The 27572-nt window shown below is 39.4% G+C and overlaps 1 protein-coding gene across 8 annotated transcripts; it reads left to right on the top strand.

Moving 5' to 3' along the window:
* Positions 1 to 948: 948 nt before the first annotated feature.
* LOC104242844 (chlorophyll(ide) b reductase NOL, chloroplastic) lies at positions 949 to 27572 on the top strand. Of its 8 annotated transcripts, XM_009797952.2 has the most exons (13): positions 949 to 1310; positions 6678 to 6746; positions 15640 to 15701; positions 20999 to 21085; positions 21694 to 21761; positions 21836 to 21884; positions 21958 to 22043; positions 23540 to 23597; positions 24667 to 24717; positions 26642 to 26692; positions 26793 to 26834; positions 26953 to 27063; positions 27210 to 27572. In XM_009797952.2, the coding sequence occupies exons 1-13, from the start codon at positions 1046 to 1048 to the stop codon at positions 27255 to 27257; spliced, it is 1047 nt and encodes a 348-aa protein (XP_009796254.1). In that variant the 5' UTR covers positions 949 to 1045; the 3' UTR covers positions 27258 to 27572. The 8 variants fall into 8 exon arrangements, 3 of the variants coding, with proteins under 3 accessions (XP_009796254.1, XP_070019306.1, XP_070019307.1); XR_011404157.1 differs by lacking the exons at positions 26953 to 27063; positions 27210 to 27572 and adding an exon at positions 12165 to 13389 and having other exon boundaries at positions 1177 to 1310; positions 23540 to 23601; positions 24671 to 24717; positions 26793 to 26827; XR_011404158.1 differs by lacking the exons at positions 24667 to 24717; positions 26642 to 26692; positions 26793 to 26834; positions 26953 to 27063; positions 27210 to 27572 and adding exons at positions 12165 to 13389; positions 22659 to 22825 and having other exon boundaries at positions 1177 to 1310; positions 23540 to 23600.

Here is a 27572-nt window from a genome sequence, read left to right as displayed (position 1 = left end):
CCCCTCACTTGACACCACGTGACCCAAGAATGCCACGGAATCCAACCAAAACTCACATTTCGAGAACTTTGCATACAACTTCTTTTCTCTCAAAGTCTGAAGCACTGTCCTCAGGTGCTGCTCATGATGTTCCCGACTCCGGGAGTATACCAGAATATCATTAATAAAGACAATGATGAACGAGTCAAGATATGGCCGGAACACACTATGCATTAAATGCATGAAGGCTGCTGGGGCATTGGTCAGCCCAAATGACCTAAAATTTTGCACACATGTCCCAAATGACACCACAGACCTACTCAACTTTCCGGAATTCCATTCCGGCCCCTATATCAAAATCTCCCCATCAAACCAGAAATATCAAAAATTCAACTTTCGGCATTTCAAGCTTAAATAAGCTACGGACCTCCAAAACACAATCCGAACACGCCCCTAAGCTCGAAATCACCCAACGGAGCTAAGAGAACCAACATAATTCCATTCTGAGGCCATCTTCACACTGCTCCGACTACGATCCAAATTCTAAAGCTTAAACTCTCATTTAGGGACTAAGTGTCCCAAAATACTCCGAAACCAAAAACGGATCCTCCCAGCAACTCACAATAGCAAAAACAAATACGAGGAAAGCAGTTAATAAGGGATCAGAGCGTTAATTCTTAAGACGACCGGCCGAGTCGTTACACTTATAGAGTGTGAAAAACTTTCATGGCATTTTAGTTTGCAGCAAAAAAGTGCTTATAAGCACTTGTGAACTAAATATTTCAACTGCTTGTTATTAATTTTAGTATTTTTATTCAAATGCGTATTATATTAGTTTCAACAGTTAAAAATAATTTTCTGTACATAATATTTATCAACTGCTTTAAATCATCATGGCCAAACGGGCTAAATTCCAAAGAGTTCATATTAGCACTACATGAGTATAATAATGATATTGTTGTTGTTGTTATCAGCAGCACCTACGGTCCGTATCCTATCGTCCCTGTGCCCCGCTCTTTTTCTTCCTTATCTCAACCAAACAAGAAAAGAAAAGGAAAAATAAAAAATGGCTGAAATGAGTGTACCCACTACTTCAATTCAATTCTTTCCTAAATCAGCACTCTGTTCCCTGTCAACCAGAAAATTTAACCCTCACGATTTGTGGGTTAGTTCAGCAATTGTATCTCCCAGCCCTAGGTTTTGCTTAAAGTCTAAGTACAATTCACTTCCTTTCTGTGCTGCTGCTGTGAAGGCTGCTTCTTCTTCAGAGAAAACTCAAACGGAGCCCATGATCCCTCCTTACAATGTCTTAATAACAGGTGGTTCCAAAGGTTAGTGGTTTGCCGCCCAAAATTTCCAAAATACAGCCATTGAAATGGGTTTTGTTATAATTTGCCATGTTACTCTTAACTTTTGTTTTTCTGTTTTCTTTCTGAGGCAAACGATTGTTCTGAAATTTGCGGATTGTTGATTCTCGTGAACTTAGGTGTTTTGCTACTCTCTGTTTAGGGTTCTGTGTTGAGCTTGCTTATTTCTGCTTAGGATTCAGTTGAGCTTTCAAAGATCATATAGAAGAAGTAATCTGTAACTTTTATCTGGAACAATTTGATGTTAAACTTGGTCATTTTATCTGTAACTTTTAATCTTTGTAAGAAGCCACTGAGAAACTTATAACCGTATGGCCAGAGGATCAATGCCATCCTCAAAAGTTAAAGAAGATTAGATTTGGTGTACACTGAGAAATAATGAACTCATTGGACATATTTTATGTTTTGAGTTATGGAGTTGGAAATTGATTATTGAAGGCAGGGCTTGAACTACATCCAAAGGGACAATGGTGAAGTGGTATATGTTCTGACTAGTCATATGTCCTAGGAAGGTCTTATGGAGCTGCTTAGAGGATAAAGGGGTCCCGAGTAACTATATTAGGGTGATTAAAGACATGTATGATGGAGCTAAGACTCGGGTTAGGACAGTAGGAGGCGACTCTGAACACTTTCCAGTTATTACGGGGTTGCACCAAGGGTCTGCGCTCAGCCCATTCCTATTTGCCCTGGTGATGGATGCACTGACTCATCATATTCAAGGGGAGGTTCCATGGTGCATGCTATTTGCTGATGACATTATTCTAATTGACGAGACAAGAGGCGGCGTCAACGAGAGGCTAGAGATTTGGAGACATGCTCTTGAGTCTAAAGGTTTCAAGTTGAGTAGGACGAAGACGGAATACCTCGAGTGCAAATTTGGAGTTGAGCCGACGGAAGCGGGAGTTGAAGTGAGGCTTGACTCTCAAGTCATTCCCAAGAGAGGTAGTTTCAAGTGCCTTGGATCGGTTATTCAGGGGATCGGGGAGATTGACGAGGATGTCACACACCGTATAGGGGTGGGGTGGATGAAGTGGAGGTTAGCGTCGGGAGTCTTGTGTGACAAGAAAGTGCCACCGTTACTAAAAGGTAAGTTTTATAGAGCAGTGGTTAGGCCTGCCATGTTATATGGAACTGAATGTTGGCCGGTAAAGAACTCACACATCCAGAAGATGAAAGTAGCAGAGATGAGGATGTTGAGGTGGATGTGCGGGCATACAAGGATGGATAAGATTAGGAATGAAGATATTCGAGAGAAGGTGGGTGTGGCCCCCATGGAGGACAAGATGCGGGAAGTAAGACTCAGATGGTTCGGGCACATTCAGAGGAGGAGCACTGATGCACCGGTGAGGAGGTGTGAGCGACTGGCTGTAGTGGGCACGCGGAGAGGTAGAGGAAGACCTAAGAAGTATTGGGGAGAGGTGATCAGACAGGACATGGCGCGACTTAGGATTACTGAGGACATGGCCCTTGATAGGGAATTATGGAGGTCGAGCATTAAGGTTGTAGGTTAGGGGAGAGTGTGAATATTTCTACAGCACAATAGAGTGAGACTATCCAGTTAGGAGTTAGACTAGGAATGTCATTGGTCGTCTATTGATGCAGGGCTTTACCTTCTAGTTGTACTATACCAGCCATCTATTTCGTATTTTCGTATTTCGTATTTCTGTATTTCATATCTCTTATATATTGTTGTTATTTTTATTATGCATTTTTATGGTACTAATATATCATCTCCTATTGCTTTTTTGAGCCGAGGGTCTCCTGGAAACAGCCTCTCTACCCTTCGGGATAGGGGTAAGGTCTGCGTACATATTACCCTCCCTAGACCCCACTAGCGGGATTATACTGGGTCGTTGTTGTTGTTGTTGTTTTAATGTTGGAAGACGTTAATAGATATCAGCCTGCATGAACTCTATGCTGGTTGACTGGTAGGTGTATACATTGCAACTTATCTTTTATTGATCAAAGATATATGTATAACAAGGATGTATAGCTAAACCAAGAAACACAATTATAAATAAGGTAGATATCTACCAAATTCTTTTACACCAAATGTACAACTAAGAGAATATTTCTTACCAAATATACAACCAAGAGAACATATTGCTACCAATATGCAACCAAGATAATATATTCCTCGTTATCCTCCCTCAAGTTGAACCATTGTAGAAAAAATGATCAACTTGTCTCGTAAGGACGAAAGTAATCCTCAAGCAAAGGCATAGTCAGTACATCTACAACTTGATCAATGAAGGAGTAGATATACCGAACTTGAAAGTTTTTTTGGCAAACTAAATCACCAACCAAAATGGAAGTTTATTTCCATGTGTTATGTTCGGGTATGAAGCACTAGATTAGCAGTTACATACATTGCACTAAGATTGTCACACCTAGGACATCTAAGCCAATCTTAGAAAGCAGGTTGTGAATCAACATTATGACAGAACTTGCAGCAACCAAGGCACGATACCCGGCTTCAGTGGACCGAGACTCTGAAAGTTGCTTTTTGGCTGACCAAAAGGCAATAGACCCTAAAAGAGTTGCAAAACTTATTGTGGAAGTCCTATTGTCGACATCTCTTGCCCAATCAGCGTTACAGAACCATAAAGCACGTGTATACCATGAATTGGAATTCACAAACCATGTGTGGTCACGTCTTCAAATATCGAAAAATATGTGTCACAACAGCCTAATGATGAATGGTGGGAGCATGCATAAAGTGGCTTACTTTATTGACAGAGTAAGTAATATCGTGTTAGGTGAAAGTGAGATACTGCAACTTACAAATAATACAATGAAACAGAGTTTCATCATAAAAGGTCTCACTATCACCCAATGTAAACTTGTCAGTAGGAGTAGATGGAGTAGAAATATCACTACAGGTAGCCATACCCATTTGTAAGAGGAGGTCATTAATATACTTGGACTAATGAAGCATGAGTCCAATGTTTTTGCCATGTAGCCTTAAGGACTAATATAGAAGGTCCTTAACGAGGAATATATTCTTTTTGTTGTATATTTGGTAGGAATATTTTCTCTTGGTTGCTCTTGGTTGTATATTTGATGTGTGATACTAGGCGCATGGGAGAACAATGGTGCTGACTCTGAAGCAGAAGTCACAAAGTGTTCATTTCAGTCATGATGACGACAACAACCAAAGAAAAGATAAGAAGACGGCTTAGGCTCTGATACCATATAAAAGTTGCAATCATCTGTATCTTTTTTGACTAAAAAGATATATTTATACGAAGATGTATAGCTGAACTAGGAAGCAACATTACAAGCAACATTGGTGTACAAGATTCTCATGTATCAAATATACAACCAAGAGAGTTATTCCAGCCAAATATACATCCAATACTAAACATACAACCAGGAGAATATGTTCCTTTCAAATATACAACCAAGAGAATATCTCCCTTTTTAGTAGAAACCTTGCAGTAACTCCTTAGGAAAGAAATGCATGTGTTAAGTTAAATGTGCTTTCAATCTCCCAAACTTATGAGGTTTAAGCTGAATAACCCTCATCCTCTGACTCATATGACGCGTCCTTAAAGTCGTCTCAATTATTTTTGGTTTACTTTAGATTGTGAACTCCGTAGTACCACAGGTATAAGGAAGATCTTGGCACTTAGAGAAAGTAGTGAAATGGAATGTGATTTCATCTTTCCTGTTGCTTGACTACGAAAGTTCCTAGTAATGCAAAATAGTGAGATTTTGAAATTTCTAAAATGTCCCTCTCTTGAATTGAATGGAGACACATACTGGAGAACACTTGTAATATATGCAAATGACAAAATTGAACTTATAAAGAAAGCCAAATTAGAAAAGGAGATCAGTCGGAGGAGGAAGAAAGGATCAACATCTTTTCTTGAATACATTGAGATCAATTAATGCCATGATTGACAGTTATGGGATTAGTCAAGTATGTGTCGAATCTTTTCTCTATCTTTTACAATTTCTTTTTTGGTAAAGATATTTATTCAAATATTCCTTTTTAACTTCAACTTCAAATATTCTTTTTCTCAACTTCAATGAAATATTTTTCAAACGCCTGCTTAATAAATGCTTTTCAAGTTGTTTTCTTTCTGCGATGCAGTATTTCAGTAATCAGGTTTTGTCTAAACTAAGATATTCTGCATTATCTAATTTTGGAAGCATCCTACCAAGTTACTTTCTATCTATTTTTTCCACATTGGGGGATTTAGTGGAATGATTATTGATTTATAAATAATGAGGTAGGTTCACAATCTCAAATTCAATAATTTAGATTCACGTGCCTTGAGAAAGTTGATAATCATATCCTATTAAAAAGTTTCACTCATTCACGTGAAGGCTAGTATAAGATCCAGATTCACTGAGTCTGAAATTGGTCCCATGTGTAATCCAGATCTGATCCGTAACTAGTAGCCTGACCTGGTGTGAAATTCTTGGAGCAAATGACAGGACTTCCTGGATCCATATTTCAGAGGAAACAGCTTCTGAAGAAAGTATTTAGCACTCAGCACAAAACTTTTAGATATACCTGTCTCCCTTTTGCACCTTCCTATTGATTCATGACCACCTGGGTTTTTGAAGATAGACCTGAGAATCATGAAATTGCTCTGAGTGAAACAAAATGAATATGGGGCATCCACCTAGATGGCAGGGGAAAGATAGTTTGCATTGTAGCACAGACCTTATTTATCATGGTCGAACAGCAAAGCATAACTGCTGATGGTATGAATTAAGTAAACTTTACAGCCCTATTTCTTCAGCTAAATTATGTGATTCTGGATTTGTAGCTCCTTTGGGTGCTTTAGTGTCCACCTTTCCCCGACAATTCCTAAAATGCAGCTTTGGTTATTAAAATGTATAATTTCTTTTTTCATGGTTGAAAAAGCTGCCGACGCCTACTTGTAGGTGGTCACTTGAACCTCTTTGTAGATGGTTTTTTATTTTTCTTTAGATGCCTTAGAACTCTTCACATCTTTTCTCCATTTTGATCCTTATTTTTTATCAATTGTGTAGTAACTAGAAGTTTGTATGCTGAAGCTTCACCCATGTTTTTGCATAATCACCGAATACATGAATTTGAATTAGATAGGGATGTAATATGTTCAATTTCCTGCTGCTTGACAAGTTCAATGGAATTTTTTACGTTCTAGCAAAGAGAGCCATAAAATTTGTAGCTAATGCCATGTGTTCGTGGATTATCTTTCAATCTGCCCACTTTGTTCTCAGAGTTGTTACATGGATACGGAATAAGTCACACTGAAATATGCAGCAGTTTCTCTTTGTGATTTCACTTCATTGTAGATGTCTAGAATCAACATTATTTTATTATTTCAGGAATAGGTTATGCATTAGCTAAAGAATTTCTCAAGGCGGGTGATAATGTCATCATTTGCTCCAGATCAGGTGATTTCATATCATAGCAACAATCTTTTGAGACCATGTACGTTAATGATGTCATTAACCAATAGATTATTGGGTTTCTCATTGTTCATTTCCTCTTTCTTTTTTTTCTTTTTCTTATTGGTTGTGAAAAAGGCAGTCAATTGTGTAATAATGATATATGCAGAATATATAGTGGGATCATGGTAATAGATGTGCCATTAGTGGTGTACCTTAGTTCGAGAATCATGACGATATAGGAGTTTGGGATAGATCTAAGGTGGAGACTTGTCGCCAAATGCAAGGCTAAGATTCAGCCAACTCTGCAACTGGGGGCCTGAGATTTGGCCAACTGTCCACTGAACATTGTCTTAGATGTCTGGGGATCTTTCGCGTGTTAAACCAAACTAAAGTATAGTCTTTGCCAAGTTCTCCTTTAAAAAGATGTCAGACCCTATCTTAACTTAGACCCCAGAAATATTTGATATTTCTCAAAAAACTAAAAGCCATCTCTGAATCTTGAAACTGAATATAAATGTTATTCTTTAGCAAGTTGTGGAGGATTAAGTATGAATAATGAATGAACTTCTGTTTACCTATCAAAAGTCAAAAAATAAAAATGAAAGGAGTACAAATCTGTTAATGCAACTTCACTTTCCAAAGTTAGAGCAACTAGGGTCTGAGAAGGTCTGATGACCAATATTGATTCTTCTTATTGAATAGAAAAGAAATCCAGACCTTTGAGCCAATGAAGATTGAAGACCTAGAAAATTTTATAGCCAATATCATTCCTAGCTCCATGTTAGAATTTGGACATTACAATTAAGTAAGAAGTGATGAGACTGGTGTAAGTGCAGTTTTTTATGTTCCTTGTCAATGTGTTACTCAATTAAATACTCATTGATCAAGTCATTTACTCCATAATCTTCATAGTTTGGTAGATCTTTGCTTACACATATAACGGCCTTTCATGGGCCACATAATCAAGGAAATTATATTGCACTCAAGGATGTGGCCTAGTGAAGTAGATACAAACCTTGGGGACTAGTGTTCAGATTCACAGGGACAAAAAAAATGGGTGGTTTCTTTCCATCTGCTTAAGTCTTGGTAGACAGATTTGCACAGTATTTGTGTTGATGGAGGTAGCAGGTATCCTGTGGAATAGTCGAGGTGCACTTAAGTTGAGCTGTACATCACCGTTGTAAAAAAAGCTAATTATGTAGTTAGCTCCTTAAACTTGACACGATTTATCATGTAGACATCTTAACTTTGCTAGTGACTATTTAGTTACCTCTTCTTGGCATAAATGTGCTTCCTAAACACCAAGTCCAACTGACCATGTGTCTGACTAACAATCGGCGGTGATTTGTCAAATGAATGAACAAACAATGACACGTGTAATTTATAAGGAAAAAAAAGAAATATAGTATTTAAAAGGTTCCATCTTCCCCGTTTCAGAACCCTTTCCCCTGCTTCTTTGTTTAACAACCCCTTCTCCACAAAAATTCCTCATCTCCCAATAGTTTGAAACAAAGGGCTAATGGGAAGGGCAGTCAAATATACTGGTTGAAAAGATCGATGGGTGGCTATCAGTTTTCTGCCCGGCCATGACTAGACCTATCGTTGGTGACCTCAATCTCTATGTGCAAGTGATGAGTTGTCCAGTGGTGGTGGGAACTTCTCTCTTTTTATTTCTTAGTGCTCTCTTCAGGTACTAGAAATTTGATTGCTCGAATATTGCATTTATCCGTTCTTGGAGATGGTGTTAAAATACAAAGGCAATGTGATTGATTTTGTAAGGAATTTAGGAGCTTTGGTTGTGGTAGAAGCTGGTGGGTTCTTTGTCCCATTTTTGGTTCTTTCTTTCTGATTATGGTCAGATTCCTCTCAAGGAAGACAAATCTGTACTCTCGATGACCCACTAGAGCCTTATAACAGCCCAAATCTTTTGTATATTGTCTGAACTCAATACTATAGCAGCCTATAAATTTATGGCTTTCAGGTTGCCTCAACCTATTCCTCTTCTTGACAGGACATTATGATAGTAGATTTTACGTTTCTAGGTGAAGGAGATGAGGTGATTGAGAAGCCCCAGCCCCGCTGCCAGCTTCTTTTTCATTGTTTCCATCGATTTCTTCCAAGAAAAGTAAGGAAGAAGAATGTGGTGATTAAAAATGAGAAAAAAAAAACAGAAAAAGCATATCATACGCTTTTTTTTCTTTTCAAAGTTAAGGTGTTTGACCAAGCTTTTAGAAGGACAAAAGTGCTTTTGAGTAGAAGTAGAAATAATTTTTGAGAAGCGGAAAAAAGTAGTTTCTTCTGAAAAGCACTTTTTGAAAAATACTTTTGAGAAAAATATACTTAGAAGCACTTTTTAAAAGTTTGGCTAAATACTAATTGCTGCTCATAGCAGTGTTGTGAAGAGAGTGAAGCGAGGAAAAGCGACAATCCCCTTTTCATTTAAAGCGAGAAGCGAAGAGCGCGCTTTTTTGGAGTGAAGCGGAATTTAAAAAAAAATATTAAAATAAATACTGCATAGACAACACATGTAACTGTAAGCAAATGTTCAATACTTGAATGTAAAAACTAAAGAGTAGCATCAATTAAAGCACAAAATGAGCATCATATTCTTCTACAAGATTGTCAAATTCTTCATCAACTAGGGACAAAGTAGCTGCTTCTTTTCAACGAAGGGCAGTATACCATTCTTTTAAAAACTGGGCAGCATTTCAAGTGAAAAAATTGTGAAAGAAGAACTGGGAAGCATTTCAACGAAGAGGAGAACACTGAGAAAGAAGAACTGAAGGGAAAAAAAAATTTGCCAGCATTTCGCTGCTATTTGGACGCTGAAACAGTGAAAGAAAAAGAAAAAGAAAAAGGAGGAGGAGGAGGAGGAGGAAGAAATCACACACCTGGACCAAACTTGATGAATTGAAGATGAAAAGTGTAGAAAACTTGGAACCCTAGTCGCCTCTTTCTCTCTGTTGCTGCTGGTACTCGTATGTTTTAATAAAAGACCATCCTTTTTAATTAAATAGTTGGTAGGTGTTTAAAACAGAGAAGCGCTCGCTTTAGTCGCCTTGCTTCGCATCGTCGCTTCTCACTTTTTAGTGGGAAGCATACGCTTTTGCCTACCTGCTACGCTTCATATAGCAGAAGCGGTCAGATGGTCGCCTCGCTTCGCTTCTCGCTTTAAGCGAGGAAGCGACCGCTTTTCACAACCCTGCTCAAAAGTGCTTTCAAATTAATTAGCCAAATACAAGCTACTTCTCACCAAAAGTACCTTTTTGAAAAATACTTTTCAAAATAAGCTGATTTTAGAAGCTTGGCCAAACAGGCTATAAATAGGTGATAGTGTTAGATATAGATATGTAGTTGTCCCTCATTGGAATAGGTGTAGTATGCCCTTTGTATAGAGTAGCTATAAATTAGCACATCTTGTATTGCATTAGACACACAATATCAATATATCATATTTTCTCCCGTGCCTTCTCACATGGTATCAGAGCAATCGTGAGAGATTTATCGCTGTGCATAAATTCCAGCGACTCCGGGAAGGAAAATCAGTTGACCGGAATCCTTTTTCCGGTAGGTCTGCCGCAAGTAAAAAAAATCACTTTTCGTCAGTGTTATGCAAAAACCAACACCACCACGAAGTAGATCGGGCTCCGGCGACCAACCCATAAAAAATCTCCGTCAGAATATCCTCCACGCGCCGCCACTCGCCACCGGAGGAAAATTTTCCGGCGAAGTTCCGACGTCGCGTGGACCACCTTCCGACCATTTTTTGGCGACGACTCTTCAGGAAAAATTGTTCCCCTTGCAATTCCGAGCCTACCCATCCAGGTTACACCAAATTCCGACAACTTTTATATTTTTTCGGTGTGAATAGTGATTTCAAAAGTGGACTTTCGGCCATTTTTTGAAAACGTTTCTTCAGGACAGTTGGGTCGTCTGGTAATTCCGATCCTACCTCTACTGTTTTTATTTCATTCCGACCACTTTGAATTTTTCCGGCAGCTACAGTACTATTTCGACTGCTACAGTAATATTCCGGCAGCTACAGTATTTCCTTATTCTGTTTCACTGTTCCTTACTCTGTTTCAGTGGATTACATTTGATTATTTCTCTAATTTGGTAATAATTTGCAACGATGCCTTTGGGAATTGATGCTTTTGGGTCTAAAAACATGAGTTCTGGGAGCTCTAGTGTTATGATTACTTCGGAACCTTTAATGGGAGGTTCAAACTACTTAGCTTGGGCTTCATCTGTCGAGTTGTGGTGTAAAGGTCAAGGCGTTCAAGATCATCTCATTAAATAGTCTAGCGAAGGAGATGAAAAGGCGATAACGCTTTGGGCAAAGATTGATGCTCAATTATGTAGCATCTTGTGGCGTTCTATGATTCCAAGTTGATGCCTTTGTTTTGTCCATTCCAGACATGTTATTTGGTTTGGGCAAAGGCTCGTTCCTTATACACTAATGACATATCTTGCTTCTATGATGTGATATCACGGATGACAAACTTAAAGAAGTAAGAATTAGATATGTCTACTTACTTAGGTCACGTACAAGCATTCATGGATGAATTTGAGACATTAATGCCAGTTTCTGCTAGTGTGGCAAAACAACAAGAGCAGCGACAAAAGATGTTTCTAGTTCTTACACTCGCTGGACTTCCTAATGATCTTGATTCAGTGCGAGACCAGATTTTGGCTAGTCCGACTGTTCCCATAGTTGATGAATTATTCTCTCGATTACTCTGCCTTGCTGCAGCACCAAGTCACCCAGTGATCTCATCACAAATACTTGATTCCTCTGTTCTCGCATCGCAGACAGTGGATGTTCGGGCGTCTCAAACTATGGAGAACAGAGGAGGATGGGGTCGTTTTGGGAGATCTAGACCCAAGTGTTCTTATTGTCACAAACTTGGACACACTCGTGAAATGTGCTATTCCTTACATGGTCGTGCACCCAAAAATGCTTACGTTGCTCAGACCAAGACTACAGGTAGCCAAGGTTTTTCTGTATCTAAAGAAGAATATAATGAGCTCCTTCAGTATCGAGCAAGTAAGCAGACATCTCCACAAGTAGCCTCAGTTGCCCAACCTGATACTCCTGTTGCTGGTAATTCTTTTGCTTGTGTTTCCCAGTCTAGTACTCTTGGACCATGGGTCATGGACTCGGGCGCTTCTGATCACATCTCTGGTAATAAATCACTTTTGTCGAATATTGTATATTCACAGTCTCTTCCCACTATTACTTTAGCCAATGGATGTCAAACTAAGGCACAAGGAGTTGGACAAGCTAACCCATTGTCTTCTATCACCCTAGATTCCGTTCTTTACGTCCCTGGTTGTCCTTTTAGTCTTGCATCTGTTAGTCGTTTGACTCTTGCCCTCCATTGTGGTATATATTTTACTGATGATTCTTTTATTATGCAGGACTGCAGTGCGGAACAGACAATTGGTACAGGACGTGAATCAGAAGGCCTTTACTACCTTAATTCACTCAGTCCTTCCACAACATGTCTAGTTACCGATCCTCTGGACCTAATCCACTGTCGTTTAGGACATCCAAGTTTATCCAAACTTCAGAAGATGGTGCCTAGTTTATCCAGTTTGTCTACATTAGATTGTGAGTCGTGTCAGCTTGGGAAACATACCCGAGCTTCCTTTTCGCGTAGAGTTGAGAGTCATGCAGAGTCTGTTTTCTCCTTGGTTCATTCTGATATATGGGGTCCTAATAGAGTTAGTTCAACCTTGAGATTTCGTTATTTTGTTAGTTTCATTGATGATTACTCAAGATGTACTTGGCTTTTCTTAATGAAAGATCGTTCTGAGTTATTCTCTATATTCCAGAGTTTTTGTGCTGAAATAAAAAATCAATTTGGTGTCTCTATTCGCATTTTTCGCAGTGATAATGCCTTAGAATATGTATCTTCTCAGTTTCAGCAGTTTATGACTTTTCATGGAATTATAAATCAGACATCTTGTCCTTATACCCCTCAGCAAAATGGGGTTGCAAAGAGAAAGAATAGGCACCTTATTGAGACTGCTCGCACACTTCTAATTGAATCTCGTGTTCCGTTACGTTTTTGGGGCGATACAGTTCTCACAGCTTGTTATTTGATTAATAGGATGCCTTCATCTCCCATCAAGGATCAGATTCCGCATTCAGTATTGTTTCCCCAGTCAGCCTTATACCCTCTTCCACCTCGTGTTTTTGGGAGCATATGTTTTGTTCATAACTTAGCCCCTGGGAAAGATAAGTTAGCTCCTCGTGCTCTCAAGTGTGTCTTCTTTGGCTATTCTCATGTTCAGAAGGGATATCGTTGTTATTCACCTGATCTTCGTAGGTACCTTATGTCAGTTGACGTCACATTTTTTGAGTCTAAACCATTCTTTGCTTCTGCTGACCACCATGATATATCTGAGGTCTTGCCTATACCGACCTTTGAGGAGTTTCCTATAGCTCCCCCTCCACCTTCGAACACAGAGGTTTCACCCATACTAACCATTGAGGAGTCTAGTGTTGTTCCTCTTAGTTCCCCACTCACAGGAACACCACTCTTGACTTATCATCGTCGTCTACGCCCTACATCAGGCCCAACTGGTTCTCGTCCTGCACCTGACCCTGCTCCTAGTACACCGATTGCACTTCGAAAAGGTATACGGACCACACTTAACCCTAATCCTCATTATGTTGGTTTGAGTTATCATCATCTATCATCTCCCTATTATGCTTTTATATCTTCTTTGTCCTCGGTTTCCATCCTTAAGTCTACAGGTGAAGCGTTGTCTCATCTAGGATGGCAACAGGCTATGAGTGACGAGATGTCTGCTTTACATACAAGTGGTACTTGGGAGCTTGTTCCTCTTCCTTCAGGTAAATCTACTGTTGGTTGTCGTTGGGTTTATGCAGTCAAAGTTGGTCCCGATGACCAGATTGATCGACTTAAGGCCCGTGTTGTTGCCAAAGGATATACTCAGATATTTGGGCTCGATTACAGTGATACCTTCTCTCCTGTGGCTAAAGTGGCATCAGTCCGCCTTTTTCTATCCATGGCTGCAGTTCGTCATTGACCCCTCTATCAGCTGGACATTAAGAATGCCTTTCTTCACGGTGATCTTGAGGATGAGGTTTATATGGAGCAACCACCTGGTTTTGTTGCTCAGGGGGAGTCTCATGGTTTTGTATGTCGCTTGCATCGGTCACTTTATGGTCTTAAGCAGTCTCCTCGAGCCTGGTTTGGTAAGTTCAACACGGTTATCCAGGAGTTTGGCATGACTCGTAGTGAAGCTGATCACTCTGTGTTTTATCGGCACTCTGCTTCAAGTCTATGTATTTATCTGGTAGTCTATGTTGATGATATTGTTATTACTGGCAATGATCAGGATGGTATTACTAATCTGAAGAAGCATCTCTTCCAGCATTTTCAAACTAAGGATCTAGGCAGATTGAAGTACTTTCTAGGTATTGAGGTTGCTCAATCTAGCTCAGGTATTGTTATTTCTCAAAGGAAATATGCTTTAGACATTCTTGAGGAGACATGGATGATAGGTTGCAGACCTGTTGACACTCCGATGGATCCGAATTCTAACCTTCTGCCAGGACAGGGGTAGCCGCTTAGCGATCCTGCAAGCTATAGGTGGCTGGTTGGTAAATTAAATTATCTCACAGTGACTAGACCCGACATTTCTTATCCTGTGAGTGTTGTAAGTCAGTTTATGAATTCTCCTTGTGATAGTCATTGGGATGCAATCATCCGCATTATCCGGTATATAAAATCGACTCCAGGCAAAGGATTACTGTTTGAGGATCGAGGTCATGAGCAGATCGTTGGGTACTCCTGATTGGGTAGGATCACCTTCTGATAGACGTTCTACGTCTGGATATTGTGTTTTAGTAGGAGGAAATTTGGTGTCCTGGAAAAGCAAGAAACAGAATGTAGTTGCTCGGTCTAGTGCAGAAGCAGAATATCGAGCAATGGCTATGGCAACATGTGAACTAGTCTGGACCAAACAATTGCTCAAGGAGTTGAAATTTGGTGAAATCAATCAGATGGAACTTGTGTGCGATAATCAAGCTACCCTTCGTATTGCATCAAATCCGGTGTTTCATGAGAGAACTAAACACATTGAGATTGATTGTCACTTCGTAAGAGAGAAGATTCTTTCAGGAGATATTACTACTAAGTTTGTGAGGTCGAATGATCAACTTGCAGATATTTTCACCAAGTCCCTCACCGGTCCTCGCATTGGTTATATATGTAACAAGCTCGGTACATATGATTTGTATGCTCCGGCTTGAGGGGGAGTGTTAGATATAGATATGTAGTTGTCCCACATTGGAATAGGTGTAGTATGCCCTTTGTATAGAGTAGCTATAAATTAGCACATCTTGTATTGCATTAGACACACAATATCAATATATCATATTTTCTCCCGTGCCTTCTCACAGATAGTATGGGTTGAACGGAATAGAGCTTATTGAACTTAACATAACAAAGCAAGGAAGAGAATTTGCTGATGTAGTTTGAATTAAAGATGTGGAGGGATGGCATATTCATGATCTAGTTTGATCTCTTTTGAAGTCCTATACCAATAATTGCTGCTATCCTACCTTGCTGAATCTTGTCCAAATCCTGAGCTCACCATAATTGGACAAGCATAAGACTGATGATCTGGCGCGTAACCTGGATACATGAGTTTTTTTCTCCTCAATTCGTAATCTTGTAACTCGTGAGGAAGTGTTCTTATTCTCTTTTTACTGCTTTAAAGCTCATACTATTTTTATGTTAGCTCTTCAGATCCCCCTACTCCTGAATGACTACGAGAACAAAAGTTCTTTGAGAGATGTAGTTCAAAACTAAATGTAATTATGTCTTCAGAGTTGACTAGTTCGTTTCTTTGACAGATGAAAGAGTTGTATCTGCTCTTGACAAATTAAGAGTTGAAACGGGGAAGCAGCATGTGTGGGTATCTCCATTCTAACTTCATTTCTTGATACATTTTTATTTGTTCTTTGATACTTTCTAATTGCTCATCCATAGTTTATGGACTTCAATCTGCTGGTTGTATGATGAATGTTTTATATGTCTAATGACTAAGATACCATTGTGGGAATAATATTTTTTGTGCTTCATGTCTATCAATTGACTTTAACTGTTAGTGGAAACGTAAAAGAAAGAACACAAGATTTAACGTGGTTCGGATCAAAATAATCCTACGTCCACCAGAGAACAATTGCCCTTTTAATATTAACAAAGGAAGGGGAGATTTCCCAATTACACTTAAGAGAATTTCTCTCTTAACTCTCTACTCACTACAATGTATTGTATTATTTTGGGATGATTTCTACAAGTGAAGGAGTGCATCTATTTATAGAGGTAAAGACCTCCTCTTGATGTCATTGGTGACATCAAACTACCTCCTCTTGATGTCATGGGTGACATCAAAGGAGGAAGCTTCCTCCTAGCATCCACACCAACTCTTTCCACCAACTCTTCCAATTGGCATGCCATTGTTGACTAAACATAAACCAACATTTTCAATCTCCACCTTGGTTTGCGTTTCGAGCGTGTGAACAACTCTGGCCAAAACTTCTAAGCTTACTGGGCAACCCCGTTGTAAGAAACAAGAAGAATCAAACCATTGTTGAACATACCACCTCCACCTAGCAACTGTTCTCTTCGGAGTTGCATCAGTTGATGCACACCCCCGCCAAGTCCTTGCAGTGTGCAAACTTAGCGAGCGGGACTATCTTGGTCAACATGTCTGCAGCATTATCGTCTGTGATAACCTTCACGACCTTGATAGTTCCCTCATCAATAACATCTCGAATAAAATGAAATCTGACATCAATGTGTTTAGTGCGCTCATGAAATCTCTGATTTTTCATTAGATGAATAGCACTCTGACTATCACATCTAAGAGTTGATTCCAGCTGAACCAAACTCAATTCCGCTACTAAACTTTTCAACCAGATAGCTTCCTTTACCGCCTCCGCTGCTGCCATGTATTCTGCTTCTGTCGTAGACAAAGCGACAATCGACTGCAAAGTCGACTTCCAACTGACGGCACTGCCAACGAGGGTAAAGATGTATCCAGTTGTGGACCTTCTTCTGTCAAGATCTCCTGCATAGTCAGAATCCACATAACCGAGAATTGAAATACCTGTACCACTTTTTCGAAAGGTAAGACCAACACCAGAAGCTCCTTTGAGATATCTCAATATCCACTTGACAGCTTCCCAATGCCTCTTTCCTGGGTTGGACATGTATCTACTTACCACACTTACAGATTGAGCAATATCTGGACGTGTGCATACCATAGCATACATAATACTACCAACTGCACTGGCATAAGGAATCTTTGACATATGCTCCACCTCATCCTCGGACTGAGGCATTTGTGACTCTGAAAGTTTAAAATGAGGAGCTAATGGTGTACTTACAGGCTTGCACGTTTGCATATTGAATCTCTCGAGAACCCTTTCAATATACCTCTTCTGAGAAAGATGTACAACATCGTCTTCTCTTGAAATCTCCATACCAAGGATTTTCTTTGCAGCTCCTAAATCCTTCATGTCAAATTCCTTACTCAACAGTTTCTTCAAAGCATTTATCTCTGTAATGTTGTTAGCAGCAATAAGCATATCATCAACATACAACAGTAAATAAATCATTGAGTTACCAGACATCTTCTTGTGATACACACAACTATCAAATGCACTCCTTGAGAATTCATGTGTAGTCATGAATGCATCAAACCTCTTGTACCACTGTCTAGGGGATTGCTTCAAACCATACAAAGACTTCTTTAGTTGGCATACGTGATCTTCTTTTCCCTCAGCTAGGAAACCTTCAGGTTGATCCATATAGATTGTCTCTTCTAGATCACCGTGTAAGAAAGCAGTTTTGACATCAAGCTGTTGAAGCTCCAAGTCAAATTGTGCAACCAATGCTAGTAGCACGCGAATTGAGCTATGCTTCACGACCGGAGAGAAAATCTCATTGTAGTCAATTCCCTCCTTTTGGCTGAAACCTTTTGCAACCAATCTCGCCTTGAACCTAGCATCTTCCACTTCAGGAATTCCCTCTTTCTTTCGGTAGACCCACTTGCATCCAACTGTCCTCTTCCCCTTTTGTCTTTTCACTAAGACCCATGTCTGATTCTTGTGAAGAGACTCCATCTCTTCAGTCATGGCTAACCGCCATTGTGCGGCATCCTTGCAAGAAGTTGCTTCAATATACGAGGAGGGCTCCAGATCTTTAATCTCTTCTTGTGCAGCTACGAACGCATATGCAATCAAGTTTGCTTGATTTATAAGGCGTTCCGGTTCTCGTGTCTGCCTCTTCTCCCTCCCCTTCGCAATTGTGTATGGTTCATTGACAGCAAGTTCTTCAAGGCCTACATCTTCTGACTCATCTTTAACCTGAGTCTCTTGATCCTTTTCCTTGGCAAGCTCCACCGGAAGCTCCACCTGCTCGTTGTTCTTGTTTCCTGAAAACTCCACGGAAACTTTACGGGGATCAAGTATAGAGGATTCATCGAAGGTGACATCTCTACTAACTATAAATTTGAGTAAAGACAAACACCAAAGTTTGTACCCTTTTACTCCATCCACATACCCTACGAATATGGCCTTCTTAGCCCTTGGTTCAAGCTTTCCTTCATTAACGTGATAATAAGCTGGACACCCAAATACTCGTAAGTATGAATAGTTAGAGGGTTCACCTGACCATACCTCATTCGGAGTCTTAAAGTCAATTGCCGATGCTGGAGATCGATTGACAATATGAGCAGCAGTGTGAACTGCTTCAGCCCAAAATACTTTGGACATTTTGGCTTGTAGGAGCATACAACGAGCCTTTTCAAGAAGAGTTCTGTTCATTCTCTCGGCAACTCCATTCTGCTGTGGGGTATGCCTGACAGTCCTATGTCTTGAGATCCCATGAACCTTGCAGAATTCATTAAACTCTTCATTGCAAAACTCCAAGCCATTGTCTGTGCGAAGATACTTGATTTTCCGCTCCATTTGATTTTCAACCAAAATCTTCCACTCTTTAAATGCTTCAAAAGCATCACTTTTTGCCTTCAAAAAATACACCCAAACCTTTCGTGAGAAATCATCAATAAAAATGAGAAGATACCTCTTTCCGCCCTTCGATGGAAGTTTAGAAGGACCCCATAAATCTGAATGGATGTAGTCTAGCACTCCTCTTGTCTTGTGTTTGCCAGTGCTGAAGCTGACCTTCTTCTGCTTCCCTAGAACGCAGTGCTCACAGAAGTCAAGCGTGCTGATCTTCTCACCTTCCAAAAGTTTACGATTGCTCAACATCTCCAGTCCACGTGCGCTCATATGACCCAGTCTCATGTGCCATAGTCTTGCCTTGTCATCATTAGATAACTGCACTGTAGATGCATTTGCAGAGCCAACAATGGTGCTTCCGGCCAATGTGTAAAGGCCGTTCTCCAGCTTGCCTTTCAGCATGACTAAAGAACCTTTAGTCACCTTCATAGTTCCTGCTTCGCTCATGTACCTGTAGCCTTGTTCATCCAGAGTACCCAAGGAGATCAAATTCTTCTTCAGATCAGGAACATGACGGACTTGTGTAATAGTCCTCACGATTCCATCATGGCAGCGAACCCGAACTGAGCCAATGCCAACTATTGCACAAGTTGCATTATTGCCCATTACTACGGTTCCTCCACTTTTCTCGTAGCTGCTAAACCAGTCTTTTCGGAACGTCATATGCAGAGTACAAGCAGAGTCTAACACCCATTTGTTTTCATAACTACTATTATTATTACACGATGTTGTTAGTACATAATCATTATCAAAATTATGTACCTGTTCAACTGTAGATGCACTCGCCTTTTCCTTGGACTTTGACATTGGGCAATCTCGTTCAAAGTGCCCCTTCTTGCCACAACCCCAACACTCTGTATTCTTCTTGTTCACACGAGACTTTGATCTGTGCTTTGATTTGGTCTTTCCCTGTTGGCTAGTCCGGCCTCTTACAAAGAGGCCACTTGCCTGGTCATCTCTATCTCCTTCAATGTGCCTCCGCACATCACTAGAGTTAAGTGCCTGCCGCACTTGCTCAAGCTTGATAGGCTCCTTGCTATACATCATTGAATTCTCAATATCACGATATCCTGAAGTCAATGAAAATAGCAAAGCACATGCAAGCGTCTCCTCCTCCCTTTTAATTCCTGCAATCTGTAAGTCCATGACAAGTTTATTAAACGCATCTAAATGATCTTGTAACGAAGTACCTGACCCCATCTTAAATGTGTGAAGACGCCGTTGTAACAACATTCTTGTTGTCACTGATCGGTCTTGGTATAGCCCTTCTAGCTTTTCCCACAACTGTTTGGCCGTCTCTTCGGTACCCGTACTCACTTCACAAAGCACGTTAGGTGCAAGGGATAGTTGGATTGCACTCAATGCATCCCCTTCAATCTTCTCCTTGTCGGGAGCTGATATATCCGTAGGATACTTTCCGTCAATAGCATGGATTGAACCTTCCCTCCGCAGTAACGCCATCATCTGGATCTTCCAGATATTGAAGTTGTTGCGTCCATTGAATCTATCAATTTCAAACTTCATGGAACTCATATTTGCTTGTTCTTCCTCCTTGGATCGTTAAAGAATCCTGTTGCTCTGATACCAATTGTTAGCGGAAACGTAAAAGAAAGAACACAAGATTTAACGTGGTTCGGATCAAAATAATCCTACGTCCACCAGAGAACAATTGCCCTTTTAATATTAACAAAGGAAGGGGAGATTTCCCAATTACACTTAAGAGAATTTCTCTCTTAACTCTCTATTCACTACAATGTATTGTATTATTTTGGGATGATTTCTACAAGTGAAAGAGTGCATCTATTTATAGAGGTAAAGACCTCCTCTTGATGTCATTGGTGACATCAAACTACCTCCTCTTGATGTCATGGGTGACATCAAAGGAGGAAGCTTCCTCCTAGCATCCACACCAACACTTTCCACCAACTCTTCCAATTGGCATGCCATTGTTGACTAAACATAAACCAACATTTTCAGCATGTCATTGTTGACTAAACATAAACCAACATTTTCATTAACTTTGATGTCCTGAAAGTTCTGTTGGAAGTAAAATTGTAAAGTAAACAAAAGGTCCCAAAGTATATTTACTTATCCTTTCAGGTGTTTTAGGCTTTCTTTACATGCTTACCTTAAGTATTATTTCGTCTTCACATGCTAGTTAATAATTCAGATCCATATGCAGGGCACCAGGTGTGATGTTAAAGAGGGAGAAGACGTGAAGAACTTAGCTGCCTTTGCGAAGCAAAAGCTTAAATACATCGACATATGGGTATTTTATCTGGATCCTCAATTTGCTTGAGTTGATATGACTACAAAAGCACTTCTAGTCATTTTGGTTTTGGACTCCAAATATTCGCATGTTCACAGTCAATGTGATTTCATCAGGATAATCTAGCACAGCAAATATCTGGTAAAAATGAGTTGGTAAAAGGAAAGACGAAAACTTTGCAATGAGTATTTTAAAGTTGTACTCCCGTTGCCTCATTTTACGTGATGTAGTTTGACTGAGTACGGAGTTTAAGAGTGAAAGAAAGATTTTTTAAACTTGTGGTTTAAAACAAGTCATAAATATTTGTGTGACTATAAATCATCCATTAAGGGCAAAATAGAAGTTTGAAGTAAAATTATTTCTAAATATAAAAAGGTATCTTTGTTTTTGGGACAGACTAAAACGGAAAGTGCATCACATAAATTGGGACAAAGGAAGTAATTTATATAAGTATTTTTTTGTCAATCCACCCCAAGGTGGTAATTTTGTATTTTAGTTTTAGTCTTTGAGAAGAAAAGTTAAGATTTTAGTCATTGAGAAACTTATATGTTGAAATGTTGATATTCTAATTTTTGTTGGTTGCTTACAAATTCTCGAGCATGATGCAGATCAATAATGCAGGATCAAATGCATATAGCTTCAAACCCCTGGCAGAAGCTTCTGATGAAGATCTAATGTGAGCTCTTTTACACTTCACTTGTGTCCTATCTTTGTTTATTGAAGGTGTTCATGAACTCGATTTGCATGCAGTCAAGTTGTCACTACAAATACTCTTGGTTTGATGATATGTTGTCGTGAGGTAAATTGTGTTGCTCGGTTGTTGAATTCCTCTTTGTTGATTAGCCTCTGTTTGCTAACACTTGTTATTTTAGGCTATAAACTTGATGCAGAATCAGCCTCGAGGAGGTCATATTTTTAATATTGATGGGGCTGGTTCAGATGGAAGACCAACCCCCAGGTATCTTTATTCCTTTCCTAGTGGCACTCAACTTATGCATAATGTATCAGAAGAGATGGGGCCGTGTGCTAGAACAATTTCATAAGGGAGATTTGAGAAGTGAATAACTTATCAAGAAAAGTATCTCATTGTGCTCCATATCCCCGGAATGTCACCTGGATGTCTCACATGGTGCACAAATTGCTTCCCATTGACATTGGTTCATCAACCGAGAATTTGCCCTACTTTTGAAATTGGAAACACAAGAGTTCTTTCTTAACTTTACGAACCTCTTGGTGGAAACATCAAGTTGGTCCTTTAATAACTGGACCTTAAACTCATTAAGTACAACCATTATGCAAGTTAAAAGTCAGTTGGTAAGAAAGTTATGGAAAATTTTCGTGCGAGAATAGTATTTCTAAGAACCATTAAAGGTGTTGCTTCAGTCTGTTGCGCAGACTCTTCAAAACAGCTGTCACACCCGTGTCAGATCCTCCAAAACTGCATTACTTTTGGAGGATCCGACACGCACCCATCTACATTTTCGGAGAGTCCGAGCAACATAGGCTTCAGTACATGCATGTGTTATGCGATGATTTAATTGGAATTTGACCTGCTTCTGCACATCTGTTGCAGTTTCTTTGCAGATTTTTGCTTGTCCGTTTATCTTCATGATCTGAGGGAGGGAGGGAGGCTATAAAAGGATTTTCTAGAAAGGGACTGAAGAAGAAATTGGATTATGATTTGTTTTTCAGTTCCAATTTTCAGCACCCTCATCTTTTTTCTTTGGTAGCAGAAAATGGGTAAGAGTGCAAAGGGAATTGGGAAAAAATCAAAGCTTTTGATTCAAGTTTTCTGAAACCTCACCGTAGTGCTCAAAAGTTAAATTTTAATAAAAAGTTCATGGGAGGCAAACTTCAAGTTTGTTTCAGACAAGAAGGATAAAACAATAATCATCTAAACAGCGTAATAAATTTTCTTTAGTTAGACGCATTTGGTTGTTGCTAGAGTAAACTTAACTTTCTGTGTCCTGAAGCTCAAAATATCATAGCTGATCCTATTCCATGATAATCGTTGTACTGCTACATGATACATCCTCTGACCAATTGTAAAAGCGTTATGACTTCAAATAATTACTGGTGGCTATTAGCGTTATGACTTCAATACATGATGTTGCGTCATTAATAGATCAAGTAACATACTTTGGAACAAAATTGGTAACGTGTCATGCTTGGATATTAAACAATTATCAATATGTCCCTGATTCTCTCTTCAAGTTTTCTCTTTAGGTTGTCTTCTCCCATCTCCATTTTTGTTTTTCGAATGTGCCCCTTCTGTTTGTTTCAGATTTAATCTTTCTTTATGAAATCCCTTGTAGATTTTTAATATCTTGGAAGTGCATTGCTATCAACTTCATATAGGAGGACTCTAGTGAGAATAATGCAACTAGTTTCTCACTTGCGTCCCTTTTCGCAGTTCTTCTCAGTGATGGGTCTTGTTTCCTTTTCCTTCTTCAGATTTGCTGCATATGGAGCGACAAAGCGCAGTGTTGTGCACTTAACCAAATCATTGCAGGCATGTACTCAGTTTGCAACCTAAAATATATTTATATATGTATATAATGTATATGAAAACGTTCCCTCTCTAATTGTTTATGCTTTTATGAGGCAGCTTACACTATTAAATTTTGTATTAGAATAGGCAGACGATTCGAGTCTCACCGCTACCTATCAACAAATATATCCATGTGCTTGGGAAGGAAAAAGAATTAGGCGCGTGCATAAGGGGATGTGTTACAGAACTAAAATAAAGAAATTTATCCTGTCTAACAATTTTAACATACTAAAATAAAGAAATTTGTCCTGTCTTACAATTTTAACATACTCCCTCACTACCAATCAACAAATATATCCATGTGCTTGGGAAAGAAAAAGAATTAGGCGCGTACATAAGGGGATGTGTTACAGAACTAAAATAAAGAAATTTGTCCTGTCTAACAATTTTAACATACTAAAATAAAGAAATTTGTCCTGTCTAACAATTTTAACATACTCCCTCACCCTTCTCCGCGGGTTGTTGTCAAACTCTATGCAAGATCATTTAGATGAGGCACACCTTCAGCGTACTCCCCCCTCCCCTTGTTGGTTGTTCAATTCTATGCAGGATCATTGAATGTTGGGTTTGATATTAAGACACATTAATTTTGCTAATTTTGAGTTCCAGGATCAGTTATCCATGCAATCTGAAAGTTTTCATCACGTGCTTGGCACCCTAAATAATGAATGGCTGAGAGGATAAAGGTCAAGACTAGTTAAAGACATGAAAAATCACGGATTATACTTCTATTTTCCTGTATTATTTTCCCATACAGCTGCCACAGAAAACTGGAATTACATAATTCTTGAAATCATAAAATACAACTTTGATAGATGAAGTATTAAATCAACATTTCACAAAACGTTAAACCTGCAGTTGGAAGACTTGAATGCTGGCTGGCCTTCATTCTTCTTAGATGCGTCTCTATGTAGCAAAAGTAGGATAGCTGCAAAAGTTATGTCATTGTGCAATCTGGTGTCACCTTTGTTCTCTCTGATATATTTCGTGATGAATTATCACAGCATAGATTTTTTTGATTTCGCTGCAGGCAGAATTGGAAATGCAAGATGTTAAAAATGTTATAGTGCATAATCTATCGGTATGCCCTGCTTCATTTATCTTGTGATCTTATAGTGTGTCATGGATTATTGAGAAGATTGCTTGTCTTTTTTATTTGAATTATTATGATTATTTTGTGGGTGTTATTTTCATTTCTTTTGCTGTATATTGAATATTCCACGTTTTTTTGTCTGATGTGATTCTGATAAGCATGTTAAGTTCCTAAAAATGATGAGTATAAAGCATCTCTTATGTTGTCAAGTTTGAGATAGAAAATCCTAACAAATATTCCATCCTACATGTAACTCATCATTTTTAAAACATACTAATTATGACAAACAAATAATAAAAAAAGGGCAGCCCAGTGCACTAAACTCCCGCTATGCACGGGGTCCGAGGAAGGGCCGGACCATAAGGGCCTATCGTACACAGCTTTACCCTGCATTTCTGCAAGGGGCTATTTCCACGGCTCGAACCCGTGACCTCATGGTCACATGGCAGCAACTTTACCAGTTACGCCAAGGCTCCCCTTCCTAATTTATGTGAAATTGATCTTGTGATAGTACAGAACCCTGAATCTTGTTTTCCTGGGACAATTCTGAGAACATGGCAATTACACTTATAATTCCACCATAATTCTTGCCACCTTGATGATTTGCTTGCAAAGTTTGCATTTTACATGCAGATGATAAATTGTAGATACTTGATAGTCTGCCCAATGGTGCTGCAAATCAAAGCTTTTGTGCTGACAACATGATAGATTCCAGATATATAAGAATATAAGCTGTTAGCTGCTGATTTTGCATATTGGATGAAGTGCCAGACCCAACAACAACAACAACAACAACAACCCAGTAAAAATTCACAAGTGGGGTCTGGGGAGGATAGAGTGTACGCTGACCATACCTCTACCCCGGTGGGCTAGAGAGGTTGTTTCCGAAAGATCATCGGCTCAAGAAGACGAAAATACACAATAGATCAATGACAACAACAAAAGCCAGAAAAGTAATATCATCATCGTAAGAGCCAGAAATTAGATGAAAAAACAATAACAATAACCAGTAATAATGCCATAGAACTATGAAAAAGAAAAATAATAGTGTGGAAACTACATAACCACTAACACCCCAAGGCGAAACACTATCAGCCTAGCCCTGCCCCCGGTACAAAGTAGAAAGACGCTCGACTCCCTCCTAACCTACAATCCTAATGGTCGACCTCCACACCTTCCTATCAAGAGCCATGTCCTCGGAAATTTGAAGTCGCGCCATGTCCTGCCTGATCGCCTCACCCAAATACTTCTTAGGCCGCCCTCTACCTCTCCTCATACCTGTCGATGCCAACCACTCACCTCCTAACCGGGGCATCTAGGTTTTTCTTCCGCACGTGCCCGAACTATCTAAGATTCGCTTCCCACATTTTGTGGTCCATGGGAGCCACGCCCACCTTCTCCCGAATATCTTCATTCCTAATCTTATCCAGTCTAGTGTGCCCGCACATGCATCTCAATATCCTCATTTCTGCCACTTTCATCTTCTGGATATGAGAATTCTTGGCTGCCCAACACTCAGTCCATACAACATGGCCGGTCTAACCACTGCTCTATAGATATACCTTTAAGTTTCGGTGGCACTTTCTTGTCACACCAGACCTACTGATCTAATTTTTTATATAGCATATTTGTGGCAGATAACAGTTTCATTGCAAAAACGTATATTTCCTATATGGCGTAGTTGGATTGAGGACCTATGTAACTTTAGTTGAGATCCATAAATGTTTACCTCAAATACTTTGTTTGTTTTGTTTTGGGACCCTTTTTCCTGGTTATGAGATTACATTCTGCTATGTATCCTAGAATTGGCTCTTTATATTTGGACTCTCAACGTGTGATTGCTCTTACTTCTCTATCATTTGTCTCCATTCAATCCTGTTATATCTGAACCCACATTCAACTCACATTGCAGCCTGGGATGGTCACAACTGATCTTTTAATGTCTGGTGCCAACACGAAGCAGGTAACATGCTGATTAAAACTTACTTATGTTCTTGCATTTAGGGTCTGTCTTGCACTCTTTTTGAAAATAAAAAGTTACAACAGTTTTATGTTTAATGCAGGCCAAGTTCTTCATTAACGTTTTGGCAGAGCCAGCAGATGTGGTGAGATTTTAATATCTTAAGTAGACGATTTTCTATTTGTTGTTAGAAAATGAATATGAAATTTGTCGCGCCCTCACCTGCTTCCTCTTAGGTTTTGCGTACATGTCTATTTTTACAGGTTGCAGAGTATTTAGTCCCAAACATTAGATCAATACCGACCAATGGATCAACAAAGCCTACTTACATACGTTTCCTCACAGGATTGAAAGCATATTCCCAAATATTTTCAGTTAAGTGGAACAGTTTGCTACTATAATATCCTTCACCTCTTTCCGCCTGAAAACACCTTCTCCTACACAGCTCAACACCCAGGTATCTGCCTCCCTGGCACCCGATTTCTTTCTAATGATATCATGATTGTGTATTGCCATGCAGAGGATTGCATTTGGTGCTAGAAGGAATCGATATGTTCTTGAAGATTGATGAATCGACGGGTCCAAATGGATGATTGGGGTCCAAATTTATCTCCCATCTTGTTGCTCACAACTTGTGTATATCATTGGAAGCCTTACCATTTTTGACGAGGACAAAGCCATGTAAGAGGTTGGGATAGAATGAGCTTATGCTTAAAAGAGTGTCTGTATCTTACTTCTTATTGACCTATTTAGATAAACAATCAAAAGGAAATTTTCTTTTCACCACAAATTCTTTTTATATGTTCTAAATTAATTTTAATATATTAGTAGTTTCTTTATTATGTAAGTTTAGTATAGTCGTGCTTTGCCGTTGGAGTCAAAA

Source organism: Nicotiana sylvestris, chromosome 12 (genome assembly GCF_000393655.2).
Source record: "Nicotiana sylvestris chromosome 12, ASM39365v2, whole genome shotgun sequence".
Lineage (NCBI taxonomy): Eukaryota > Viridiplantae > Streptophyta > Magnoliopsida > Solanales > Solanaceae > Nicotiana > Nicotiana sylvestris.
The sequence above is the reverse complement of the archived record's forward strand: the minus strand, read 5'-3'. Positions and strand labels throughout refer to the sequence as shown.

Bases quoted from the DNA above. Each gene is read 5' to 3' on its own strand.
- LOC104242844 (XM_070163205.1), top strand. From the start codon at position 6,723: ATGTCATCATTTGCTCCAGATCAG. The intron at 6,747-12,164 runs GTGATTTCATAT...TTTATTATGCAG, and splicing joins CATCATTTGCTCCAGATCAG to GACTGCAGTGCGGAACAGAC. The intron at 13,390-13,509 runs GTATACGGACCA...TTAAGTCTACAG, and splicing joins ACCGATTGCACTTCGAAAAG to GTGAAGCGTTGTCTCATCTA.